General features: G+C 39.1%; 1 protein-coding gene across 1 annotated transcript in view; it reads right to left on the reverse strand.

Moving 5' to 3' along the window:
• Window positions 1–8,155: 8,155 nt before the first annotated feature.
• The window catches only part of LOC144686467 (microtubule-associated protein 2-like), a 355,161-nt gene continuing 349,257 nt past the window's right edge, over window positions 8,156–14,059 (reverse strand). The window contains exons 17-19 of the mRNA XM_078551724.1: window positions 10,190–10,271; window positions 9,972–10,084; window positions 8,156–9,283 (exon numbers count right to left, since the gene is read on the reverse strand). Of these exons, the coding sequence (XP_078407850.1) occupies window positions 9,068–9,283; window positions 9,972–10,084; window positions 10,190–10,271 (411 nt within the window). The 3' untranslated portion in view covers window positions 8,156–9,067. The remainder of the gene's footprint in view (window positions 9,284–9,971; window positions 10,085–10,189; window positions 10,272–14,059) is intronic.

Raw genomic sequence — 14,059 nt, forward strand, 5'->3', positions numbered from 1 at the left:
TCTTCTTTGCAGCAGCCGTGGGCTGGAAGCACTGAGAGGTATGCGTGCGGCTGTACTTTAAATATAGTGCCTGTCGTAATGAAGTGGCGAGGTGATGGTTTGGTGGGCGAATGAGAGCCTGCCTACCATGGAAATGCCACGTTTCCCGGGAATGCATAATTAATGCGGTGGGTTTGGAATGATACAGTGTGAAAAGCCACCATTGCGTGCAAATATGGGACGATTCTGCTCCTTAAGTGGTTCATCTAGTTGCCCTATTTAAATTATTGGCAGAATTCCCCGACGGGTCATTCAGGGTTGATTTCATAAATTGTTAGTGCGTTCTCATTGGCAATTTGTAGCCGCTCACCTTAATTTTGATTTCTATGTTCCTTATTCCTACAGTTCTGAATTACTGTTGTTCTTTTTAAGTAAATAAATAAAGTTTGATGACAAACATTTGCCCATTTAAATGTAGAAATATAAAGCATTACTTAGAAGCCTGACATAGGAGGTAAAGTTAATGTGTTGGGGAAATGTGTCACTGGGAAAAGCCAATGGAAAAATGTCTTTGTGCAATCACAAAAGAATATATTTGTACATCTGGCTTGATCAAGCTGGCGGTGTCCTGAAGGACATATTTGCCAGACTGGGCCTCCGGCAGGTGGTGAGAGGACAAGAAGGAAATCTACTGGATCTTGTTCTCACCAATCTATCTGTTGCAGATGCATCTGTCCATGACAGTATTGGAAGGAGTGACCACCACACAGTCCTCGTGCAGACGAAGTCCTGTCCTCACAACAAGGATACTCTCCATCGTGTTGTATGGCACTACTATGGTGCTAAATGGGTGAGATTTTGAACAGATCTAGCAACTCAAAACTGGGCATCCACGAGGTACTGTGGGCCATCAGCAGCAGCAGAACTATATTCAACCGCAATCTGTAACCTCATGGCCTGGCATATCCATCTCTCTGCCATTACCATCAAGCCAGCGCATCAACCCTGGTTCAATGAAGAGTGCAGGAGGGCATACCAGGAGCAGCACCAAACGTAGCTTAAATGAGGTGTCAACCTGGTGAAGCTACAACACAGGACTACTTGCATGCCAAATAGCAGAAGCAGCAAATGATAGAGCTAAACGATCCCACAACCAACAAATCAGATCAAAATTCTGCAGTCCTGCCACGTCTAATCGAGAATGGTGGTAGACAATAAACAACTAATGGGAGGAGCCTCCTCAAATATTCCCATCCTCTATGATGGGAGAGATCAGTGCAAAAGATAAGACTGAAGCATTTGCATCTTTAGCCAGAGTGCTGAATGGATGATCCATCTCAGCCTCCTCTTGAGGTCCCCAGCACCACAGATGGCAGTCTTCAGCCAAACTGATTCATTCCTTGTGATATCAGGAAATGGCTAAAGGTACTGGAGATTGCTAAAGCTATGGGCTCTGACAACATCCCAGCTGTAGTACTAAAGACTTGTGCACCAGAACCAGCCCTGCCCCTAACTAAGCTGTTCCAGTACAGCTGTAACACTGGTATCTAACTGAATGCGGAAAGTTACCCAAGATATTGGACGGGATAGTCATAGAAAGGAAGTACTCGAAGGGTTGAAATCCTTGAAAGTTGATAAGTCACCAGGGTCAGATGGATTGTTTCCGAGGCTGCCGAAGGAAGTCAGGGAGGAGATAGCAGATGCTCTGAGGATGATTTTCCAATCTTCACTAGAGGCAGGGGAGGTGCCGGAGGACTGGAGAAATGCAAACGTAGTTCCATTGTTTAAAAAGGGATCAAAGGGAATGCCAAAAAATTATAGGCCAGTTAGTCTTACAACGGTGATGAGCAAATTAATAGATAGATAGGATTAACCATCATGTGAAAAGGCATGGACTAGTCAGGGCTGGTCAGCATGGATTTGTTAAAGGAAGGTCTTGCCTCACAAATTTGATTGAATTCTTTGAGGAAGTGACAAGAAGGGTTGATGAAGGTAGTGCGGTGGATGTTGTGTACATGGATTTTAGCAAGGCATTTGGCAAGGTCCCATATGGCAGATTGGTCAGGAAAGTAAAAGCCCATGGGATTCAGGGTAATGTGGCAAACTGGATAAAAGGTTGGCTTTGTAACAGGAAATAAAGAGTAATGGTCGATGGATGCCCTTACGAATGGAAAATTGTCTCAAGTTGTGTTCCACAGGGCTCGGTGTTGGGACCCTTACTCATATGTTTGTGTTATATATTAACGATTTGGATGTGAACGTGGGGGGCACGATTGGGAAATTTGCAGTTGACACAAAGATTGGCTGAGTAGTGGATAGTGTAGAGGATAGCCATAATCTCCAAAAGAATATAGATGTGTTGGTGGAGTGGGCGATAAAGTGGCAGATGGATTTTAACATAGAGAAGTGTGAGGTCAAACAGTTACAGGGATTACAAAATAAGTGGGAATATACTAAGAAGGCTAGATGAAGTGAGAGATCTTGGTGTAGAAGTACACAGGTCCCTGAAGGCAGCAGGTCAAGTAGACAAGGTTGTAACAAAGGCATATGGAATGCTCTCCTTCATTGGCAGAGGTATAGAATATAAAAGTAAGGATATAATGTTGGAATTGTATAAAACACTGGTGAGGCCACAACCGGAGTATTGTGTGCAGTTCTGGTCACCACATTACAGGAAGGATGTAATAGCTCTGGAGAGAGTGCAGAGGAGGTTTACAAGAATATTGCCAGGGTTAGAAAAGTGTAACTATGAGGAGAGATTGGATAGGTTGGGGTTATTTTCCTTAGAACAAAGAAGGCTGAGAGGTGATTTGATTGAGGTGTACAAAATTATGAGGGGAATGGATAGAGTGGACAGGATAAAATTATTTCCCTTGGTGGAGAATTCTAGAACCAGGGGACATAGATTCAAGATAAGTGGCAGAAGGTGTGGGGGGGACATGAGGAAGAACTTTTTTACGCAGAGGGTAGTGGGTGTCTGGAATTCGCTGCCCAAATTGGTGGTAGAGGCAGAAACTCTAAACTCTTTTAAAAAGTACCTGCACCTTAAGTGCTGTAAGCTGCAGGGCTATGGGCTGGGTGCAGGAAGGTGGGGTTAGAAAGGGCACCTGGGGTCCTCGGGCTGGCATGGACAAGATGGGCCGAATGGCCTCCTTCTGTGCTGTAACTTTTCTATGGTTCTATGGAATGTCCTGACAACAAAAGGCAGCATAAATCCAATCCAACCAATTACTGCCCCATCAGACTACTCTCAATGATCAGCGAAGTGATGGAAAGTATCGTCGACAGTACAATCAAGTGGCACTTATACAGCAATAACTTGGTCACTGACACTCAGATTGGATTCTACCAGGGCCACTCAGCTCCTGACCTCATTGCAGCCTTGGTCCAAACATGGGAAAAAGTACTGAACTTAAGAGGTGAGGTGAGAGTGATTGCACTTGACATTAGTGCAGCATTTGACCAAATGTGGCATCAAGGAGTCCTAGCAAAACTGTGGTTAATGGACAACACTTCACTGATTGGAGTCATACCTAACAGAAAGGTGGTTCTGGTTGTTGGAGGCCAATGATCTTAAGTCCCAGGACATCACTGCTGGCATTCCTCAGGGTAGGCTATTGCTAGGCTCAACAATCTTCAGCTGCTAAATCAATGGCTTTCCCTCCATCAAAAGGTCAGAAGTGGGGATGTTCGCTGATGATTGCATGATGTTCACTACCACTCTCGACTCCTCAAATACTGAAGCAGTCCATGTCTATAAGCAACAAGACCTGGACAACATTCAGTGTTACAATAATAATGTTTATAAGGTTATTATGCTTTGGGTCTGTATCTTTTAACTTAGGGTAAAATGAAGGGGGTCATGTGATCTGTTCTGAAGTCTGCCTGACAGCAAGATTAGGTGGTTTGATTTTTAGAGATTAAAAGAAGCCAAGATTGTTTACACTTGGAGACAATGGCAGCAGCCTGTGTGATAACAGTGCACAGACTGGGAGTCCCAAAGTTCCCAAAAAAAGTGTTGTGTGTCAGTTTGTAAACAGTTGAGGTTTTAACTGTCCATTTAGTTCAAAGATGAATGAGAATTGGGCTCTCAAGGATAGCTAATCAGCATCTCTACATTGATACAAGGTCCATGTGATTCACATTGCCATGGGGATGGGCTTTGAGATGGGAAAGGTACAGGGGAAGCCACTGAGATATTAGGTTACAGGTTTTCCCAAAATGTCACAGACTATCAATGGAGTCACATGGTATCAGTGGTAGATGGTATGTGGAGTTGAGATCACAATCAGATCAGCCATGATCTTATTGAATGGCAGAGCAGTCTCGAGGGCTGAATGGCCTACTTCTGCTCCTAATTCATATGTTTGTATCTACATATGCCAGAGCACAGCCTTCTTCCCAGCCCAACTGCTCACTCATTCTGGGGTTAGTGGGTCCAACTCCCGGGGGTTAGTGGGTCCAACTCCCGGAGAACCCCACCACTCCAGAATGAAAATCCCAACTTCCGGGGCACCTTCTCCTGGGTCAGGTTTGCGAAGCCAGGAAATGTCCTGACTCTGAACTCCTGGCCTGGGAGTGAAAATCCAGGCCTGCATGTCTCAGTAAGGATACCTCATTGGTTGAAGAGCTTTGTTGTTGCTTGCCCTGCTTACACACAGCACAGATCCCCATAGATGGTGCCACAATGGAACAGATAACTTAGTAAAAATCTCCATTGACAAACCCACAGGAAATCTATGGGCAATTGTACACAAGGTGAATGTTGAAAGCTATTTATTTTCCACTGTGAAGAAAATCGGAGCCATTGTTAAAACTAAAATTGTGTTTATTGCACAGAAAAGTTTGCTGCATGTACAGGTCTCTGAAATGTGCAACAGTTAAAAACATAATCCTGGTGACTAGCAGCAATTTATGAACATTAACACAAAGCATCCATTTCTTCTCCTCCCGTCACACCATATTTTTTCTGGTCATATACCCCATCACAACAGTGATAACCACCATTAGAGCTGTTGCTGCCTGTAGGTGTCCTTAAGGTGTTGTAAGCAACACCTTTGTAATTAACTTAGTAGCAATGGGGAATTATTTACTTCATATAGATGGCTGTCTGTTTTAATCATGGATTGTATAAGTGTGGGGACTGTAACTAAAGAGAGAAGTTTCTGGATTTTTATTTTCAGAATTTTTTTGACCTTAAACCTCCATTTTAGTACTGATCTTAATGAGAAAGAATGGTAACCCCACATAAGGATTGCCAAAAATAATTTGGATCAATTTGATTTGAGTTGCTGATTGGAAGGTTGTCTATTCCTTCAGCTGAGTTGTTGCATTTTAACAAATAAGAATTTCCAGCCAAGGTCTGACACAGAAAATGTAAATGAACTTTCAATATATTGCAAAATGCAACACAGGAATTGGAACAGACAACAGGAAATGTATGCATCCATACTGTTTGTATTACATTACTAGCAAATCACCTGTGTCTTTGTTCCTAAGAAGTCACAATGTCTTATACTGCTACTGTGAGTTCTGTATTTCAACAAAGCAAGAATGCAGGCAGATAATTTCTTTCCTGAATGCCATCCAGGAAAATGAATGAGGTGTTAAAAATTATCTCCAGATATAGGAGCAGTATTCAAGTCTTCAGTGCATTTCAGCTTAATAGAGATTTAAGATTTACTGAGGAAAGCAAATTTGGTACAAAAGAAAAATGTGATACTTTCAGCAATGCGGATTTGAGAGTCTCTCATTTGATCTGTGGAGATAGGTAGACCAACAATATCAATAAATACAGTCATAAAGTTTGTTATCAGATGTTGGAGGTGGTATCAGTTTGTATGACAAGAGACATGAAAAAGCAAGGGCTTTGAAATTATGCTATGGAGTAGTAGCATAAATGTGCTTAAACATATTATTCTAAAATTTCTTTACTTTAGTAAAAACTTTCAATGGATTTTCAAATTAATCCCATTATTTTAAACAGGTAAATGCAACTGCTAAAATATCAGAAAGGCAAGAATCAGTGACCAAGCCACTGCATAAAATGAAATGTTGCATACACTGCATTCATACAGCAGATGTTAATGAATTATGAATTAATTATTCAAACTTATTAGTAAATGAGTGGAGAAAGAAAGGTGGAAAAGGAATAAGAGATTGAAGAATTTGGAAAGGCCAGGATAAATTCAGAGGCCACATCAAAAGGACAAAGAATAGGAGACAATCAAGATCAGAGTTCTTATTACGGGTTCAGAGAGCAGGTGACCCAACAGTCCTGGTACTGAGAGAATTTGATCTTGGATATAATGGGAGATCAGAATGCAGTAATAGAAGGTTCTTTATTGAGTAAATTGAGAATTGGAGGGGAGTTTGATCCAAAAAGCTCAGCCTTTTATGTAAAATTGGTGAGTAATTGTATCATCAGGATGGGAGAAAGCTGGAAAGGAAGTTATACAGAAATGATAACTGATAGCTTTGGGGAAGATATAAATGTTTTCTTTCTTTCGATTAAAGCTGCATTCAGCACTTCTAATAGCTGATTCGCAGAGGCCGAGATTGAGGATACAGTTGGCTCATCCGCAGAGGACACAATTAAATGGACAATGCGGCATTCGGTCTTTCTCCTATCTATTATAAACATTTTATCCTATTTATAAATGTGGAGAGGGCGAGTTAACTCAAGGCAATACCTGGGAGGAGTAGAAGCTAGAATACAAATATGAAGTGAATGATGAAATCTCACTATATAATGTAAGCAACTTTGGCTCATTTATTTAACTGAACTTCTGATTCAATCACCCCTCATAAAAAATACATTTTGTCAAATGTATTTGTGAAAGCAAATCTTATTTCATAACTTTTGTCTTGATGAGGTGTTCTAAGCCATTTTGAACTGCTGGATGTTAGACTCAGATAAACTTGCAACCGGCTGCCTGATTTCAGGCTGTGTCCACAAACTCCCAGGTTACAAAATAAGCAACACAAAATTTTGTTAGTGTCAGATGAGTAGCAGTTTATTCTGGAATCACTCTACAGCAACAAACACAAGTGCAAATTTGACTTAAAAACATTTACAAGCTAACACTAGCCAATCCCAAAATATCATTCTGTTTTAACAGACTCCAGAATGACGGGACATGAAACACCTTCTCTAAAGCACATTAAAATCCCACAGCATATACCAGGACATAGTATCTTATTTTGCCCCATTTTTCCCTCATCTCGTGTAAAAAGTTGAAGTAATATTTTTTTTTCAAAACTTTGTTGGAGTAATGTGGCAGGAAATTAAAATCATAACCCTCAGACCTTCATTTAATACCTGACTTTCACAAAGTTCCTACTAATTCCTGTTACACAGTATCCTGTATTGTTCGATACAAGCTGTATTTTTAAAATGAAAAAATATGCAGCATTTTTTCAACAAATTCAGATAATCTTAAAATACATAATTGTTTTCTACAGCAAAAGATTAATTTACTTTCCAATGCATTTTTACAGGCTAGTGAAAAAGATGGTCTAATTTGTTTAATATTTGTTAACAACACTGTCCAGTTTGAGTATATTAATAAATATTTGCATGGACCCTTGGTAGCAGACTGCAACATTTACCAAACATACTTTCAGGTACAATTTTTGTTAGCTTTGATATAGTCTATCCAGCTCTGTGAAACAAGGTACTGCCTCTCTACAACCTCAGATTGCATTCTAAACTTCTGTCATTCCTTCTTCAGTTAAAAATGATTATTTAGATATGAATTTTAACTAAAAACTGAGGATAAAATCTCATGCGTTCTTTGAATTTGAGTTCAAACAAATGTCCTGTACGCATGACTACAGTAATTCTGAATTGAAGTCAACAAATCTGAACAAAAAATACTCCAACTATGTTATATAATATATATTATAATATACAAATATATATTATAATATATATTTTTAAAAGAACCTTCCTTCATATGCCCCTACTACTTAAATAGGTTTTCCAAATGAAGTAAACAGAAAACAGCACACATCAAATGCTATTGTGACCCCCCTCAGTACATCAAAACTCTACAAAGCGATTGTTTGAAATCTTTTACCTAGCAATACATCAACAAACTTGCATCTGGCACTAAAACAAGGTCATAGCTTTTGGTTGTTACAGTAAGCTCTTCATGCTAATTTTTTTGAGAGATAAATCTAACAAGTATAACTGCTAACAGCTACCTTATCCTAAACAGTGACACCAAAAGGTGCAGAAACACAGATACTGTGAATAAAAGCATAACTTCAAGTATATAAGGGATAACACAACTTGCCACATAGGATATCTATTATACTGTATCAAACAGCTGATAAAACAGAATATGAAAAGTAGGCATATATAGAAATCTAGCAATGAACTGACACATTCTAATCAGATGCAAATCCTCAGCATAGGAAATACATCCTATTAAAAGTAGCTGCGTGATAGTTTTGAGCAACTTCATTCCCATTTTTGTTGTAACTTGTACTGTAAAAATGCCAAACACCACAACCTTGTGAACGGGCACAATAACATTGTGTTCATATCATGTTTTGACATTAATACTTCTGCTGCTTAATTTACTAGACTGCTTTTCTTTCCTGAACTGAAAATCCAGGGATTCTTTACATATATTACTAGTTTCTGGACTTAAACTTTTATTCCCATGTAACACAAGTATGCAATAATTTATTCATCTTGCAATAAATATTAAGAATAGACGCCTTCCCTCACCTATAAGGAAAAACACACTCAATATTGAATGAGTAACTGGGAATAAAGCATGTCAACTGCTTTCAGAGTACCGATTCATTTCAACAGTGCCTTTAGGCATTAAACATTGTAAATGTATTTGTCATCAGTCCATGCAAGTAGAGCTGAGAAAACATTGCTATGTATGATGTACAGCAGTTGTACCCATTTAAAGCCAGAAACCTGGCATGAATGGAAACGAGATTTTGTTTTTATTCACTACAGTCTTAGGACATGATCAATATTTAATTGAAAGGAATAAACACAATCCCACTTTGAGCTTGTGAAGGCTCAAAGCACATGCTACAAACAAACAATTGGACAGCAAAATCACAATCCTTGCTTGGCTAATGCAGCAGTAACATCATCGGCAAGTGTGGCAAGTTGTGGTGATTCCATTAAATTGATGCTTCCAGAAGATGAGACATTGCTCAGCCTATGAGGAGTTGTGGCACCAGATCGTCCTGGGGATTGAGTGACAATATCTGCTCCATGGTCCACACGAGCCTTGGCATTCTCACGGAAGCTAAGCTTATGACTTTCGATCTGGTCAAAAAGCAAAGAGAATATGCAGATCACTGGTGGAGACAATAGCAGCCAATAGGAAAGAAATTATAACTGGTGATAACCCATGATACTATACTCAAGCTTTTTATTTTTGTATAATATATCATCACCACAGGATAAAATTTCTTTTCCAGATCTCCCACAGAGAATCGCATGTTGGAGGTGCAGTGGCTTACTAAAATGGACACCTAGCATGCAATGCTGGAAGCATTAAAGAATAGGATGTATGTCCATGTTTGAATATCAAAGGTACCAGAGGTCTGTCAAGGGATTACAAGAAACAATTTACAGCTAAAGACTTTGGATGTTGCTATATTCATTTTGTGGACCTCAAGATTCAAACATTAATTGACAGCCATCCAATATTGCCAATAATATTTAGAGAACCATGATGTATTATTGATCATGCCAGTTGCTTATTTAATATTACATATACCTTTATTAAAGATATGTACCCAGAGGTTGACCACAGCACCTTCTGGTAGATGTAAAGTAGCGGAAAAAAATGGGGTGTTTCATGTCCACAGAAGAGAAAAGGAAGAAAATATGACAGAACATGCTCCTGGCAGAATTAGACCGAAGAAACTTAGATTGAAGAAATTTTCTAAAGTATTAGTTCCATCAAGTAATAACTGATGTCACCTTACATGCCCAATTCTATTCTTACCTTTATATTTCCACCTCCAGGAGTGTGACGTGTATTATCAAGTGAGCCAACCTTAGATTGAGCTTTTTCTTTAAAATCCAGTTTCTGACTTTCAATTCTAATGTGTCCTCCACCTACACAAAGTTAATAGATCATATTTTGAAATACATTGTAAATAAATAGAATGGTAATGCTTGTGTCCAAGGTCAAACAAGTAGTAACAGGCAATGGCACTGTACCTGGTCTATAGTGGATGTTGCTGAAAGAGCCACACTTTGATGTGATGTGACTCACATCTATTTTCTTAGTAACTATTTGCACCTGAAGAACATGAGAGCGATGTTTTAGTACCAATAGAAAGCCATAAATTAAACTTTGAAGATGGAAATAACATTTTGAAGTATAAGATTACCATCCTTCTGGCTTATTGAAAAATACTTTAAAAATATTCTGCAGTTATTTATACTCTAATTATATTTGATAATTATGTGGTTAAAAAATTTGCATGATGTATTTTTAAAGGCACGGGGCTTTCAATACTTAAAGGGTTAATGCATGATCAAAACATATCTGTTTGGTTCAAACAATAAAGATTAAGAGGATTTTTTTGTCATACTGTTACTTTTCAAAAATAAAGATGTTCCTAATTGTCACGTGGTAGTACAGAACTTGAGTTTTGCTGAAAAAAATAGATATGCTATTGAAGCTTTGCATCTTGCACTCATCAGGACAGATGCAAGAATACCAAATTTAAAAAGGAACAACAATTTATACTTTGTGGGAAAAAAGTTTGGAATTCATCACACTCTGTAGAGTTGCTATACCAAAAACTCTGAGGGTGGGCATTATTCAAGTTAATAGCAATGCTGGGCTCTCACTACATTGCTTCAATAAGAATGTTTCTGTCGTTGAACCAAGTAATACATTATCTGCACTCAATTCGCGGCTTCTCAATGCGGTCAAATTTAAGGAAATCATATGCTTAAATACCGCATTCTAATAGCTAAATATAATTTTTTTTTAGCAACCAGTGATCAACAGCAGGGAGCAGGAAGGTTGCCATCATGTTTGTGAGGTTAGATTAGCAAAGTTTTCTATGTCTCAGGTCTTTCAATGAGTGGGTGGGTGAGTGAGTGGGCAGGCTAGTGGGCAGGTGAGTGAAAGGGCAGGTGATTAGTTGGGTTGGGTGGGTGGTCGGGTCAGGTTGGGTTGGGTCGGAGGCGTAGTTAGGTCAGGCTGGGCTGGTGGGGCAGTAATATTCTAAGGAATTTGTGCCATTTAATCTCTCAGTGCTTCAATCTAAAATAAATTGATTTATAATGCTACATACAGTTAAAAGACAATTTGAATAGAGTTTAGAATTAAATGGCATTAACAGAAACAAAGCAATAATGTGGATTAGTTATTTATCTTATGTATAAGTGGGCAATGGTGATGGTGTGGGAAGAGGGCAAAAAGTGCAGCATATGTTTTGGAGACATTTAAGATTGTTGCAATTCATGTTATTTATAAATGTTATTTTAGTCACTTTCTGAAATGAGTGTCCAAAAAAAATCTGGATTTGTTTATTTAATTCCATACACAAAAAAGTAATATTTTCTAGACATTTCACTTCCCTACCTCCTGAAATTCTGTCTGGGACATCAAAAATAAAAGAAAAAGACAGATTATAACCACCATGGCGTTATTTTTCAGCTTAATATTTTTATCAGTTGTTTTAAATTGTCAGTAAATTTGACAGTCAGCATTCTTGGCTCATTACATATAATTGAAACTTTTGTTGACTGGTCCTGATTTCTGAGAATTGGCATGCAAAGCAAACAGAAAAACTATCACCTCTCTGTCATAAACCAAATTTCATTATTAATTTAAAGGCTTGGCTTGTTGATGCTGCAACCAGCCTTTTATTTTGTCCTGACAGATTCAACATTCGTCATATGGCTTTTATAGTATTCATCAAACTCCTGATCTCAACAAAACTCCTTAAACAATCATTACATTGACTAATTCAGTGACGTAGCAGTTAAATACCAAGGTCAGTTGCTCAGGGAATGCGTAGCTACACAATAATTTTGTAAGGGTGGGGACCAGTGGGGGTGCTGACACTGACTGTAAGAATACTTGTTGAGACTATTAGCATCTTCAGGAAAGAGCTTTGATGCTTCTGCAAAGTATGTTTTCAAATGTCACTATGCTAAATGCAGTTAAATGTTAGAAGCTAGTTAAAGATGAAATGGTCGAAATAGGGACACACAGTAATAGTGTGATTTAGCTGTTTAACCTTGGCATACACAATCAGCCAAAGTGGTGAAAATTAAGCTATCACTTCAATACAACAATTCCTATGATTTATATTCAAGAATTTATTTTAAAGGAGAAACAAATTGGTTTTTGCAATATCTTCTATACTACATATCAAGGAGGAAATGAAGGCAGTTCTCTCAATGTTACTGGAAACCACACCATCTCTTTCACCTTGGGGCTGGGATGTGCCTGTGATTAGGAACAAAGCATGTAGAAAATTGAGACCACGAACCCTTGTCCTACGACTAGATATTATAGGATATATCAGCAGCACCCAAATTCAGAACCTACACCTGGAATTGTACTGAGTAGAAACTGACAAATAAATGGATTGATAAATTCACTGCCAGTCAACTGAACACATTGCAGAGGATCTGGTGTCTTTTTCTTTCCCTTTCGTTGCCGCAGTCCGCAAAGTTTTCTATGTCTCAGGTCTTTCAATGAGTGGGTGGGTGAGTGAGTGGGCAGGCTAGTGGGCAGGTGAGTGAAAGGGCAGGTGAGTAGTTGGGTTGGGTGGGTGGTCGGGTCAGGTTGGGTTGGGTTGGAGGCGTAGTTAGGTCAGGCTGGGCTGGTGGGGCGGTCAAGTGGTGGTGGGTGGGGTGGGTTAGTTGGGTTGGGTGGTCAGGTCAGATTGGGAGGTCGGATCTGATGGTGCTTTGTAAGGTCAGGTCATGGGAGTAGTTGGGTCAGGTCGTGGGGGTAGTCAGGAGCGGGGAGTAATTGTTTCGGGTGGGGACGGGGTGTCAGTTGTGGTGCTCAGTTCAGTTACGTTGGTTGATCTTGGAGTTACGCCAGAAATTAAACCATGTCACATTTCCAGTTAAGTATCCAAGTAAGTCCCGTGTATCTTGCCCAAGTTTCCGACCCCGAGTGCAGTGTCAGAGACATTCGCCAAGAGTGCCGGGTAGTGCAAATCAGCCCATCGGAAGTTTAAACTTCCCGGCAATTACAGTGCATATGTGTGCACCAGGACCTCTGCAGGGTCCTGACGTGCAACACAGATTTAAGTCCAGATTTCACCTCTCTGGACATCGGAAGATTCAGGCCATAGTGTCGCTCTCTCCTCTCATTTTCTGACACAATTTAAAAAGTGCTGCCTGATTTTCAGAATGTATGTAAATTATGTATTTAAAATAATTAAGAAGTAGGCAAAAGTAATTCAGTCATTCATTTTATTAATCAGTATGGGATACAATGTGTCTTGTGTTACTTGGGGAAAGAAACTTAATTTAATAGTGGTCTTTTCAGCTAAAAACAAATGATTCCAGTATTTTGATGTTACTCTATTTTCAAATTTTTTAATAATCTCTCTCAGATTCTGTGCCCTGATATGTTTATATTATCTTTCCCTTCCTCTTTCTCCATTTCGACCATTATTTAATATTTTCCCTGTTTTTTTCCCAATGCATCTGAGATTTTCTGACAAGTTTACTTTATATTTTAATTCCATCCTCTTTCTGGAATATTTTCTTCCTCAGTGTCTCTTTCTCTGGATCTTGATCTTTATCTTTCTACCGTTTCTTTTGGCACTCAGGTCCTGACTCTGCACCACTGCAATAAAAGCTGACAGACAGCACCAGGAGAGAAAGACCAACAGCGGCATCTTAAATGAAAGACCTGCCCGTTTATTTCAGGTATAGTTTCTGTTCCTCATTTCTTTGCTTTTGTTATTCTTTAAAATTAAGAATTGTGAATATTTATCTCTGTTGCCATTTCTCCCCTTGCCCTCTATTTATCCTAGGTTCTGCCACTGACTCCAGGTACATATTAAGATCAAACAGGAAAATCTAATGGTGTCAACTATA

This window comes from Cetorhinus maximus, chromosome 11, assembly GCF_964194155.1.
Source record: "Cetorhinus maximus chromosome 11, sCetMax3.hap1.1, whole genome shotgun sequence".
NCBI lineage: Eukaryota > Metazoa > Chordata > Chondrichthyes > Lamniformes > Cetorhinidae > Cetorhinus > Cetorhinus maximus.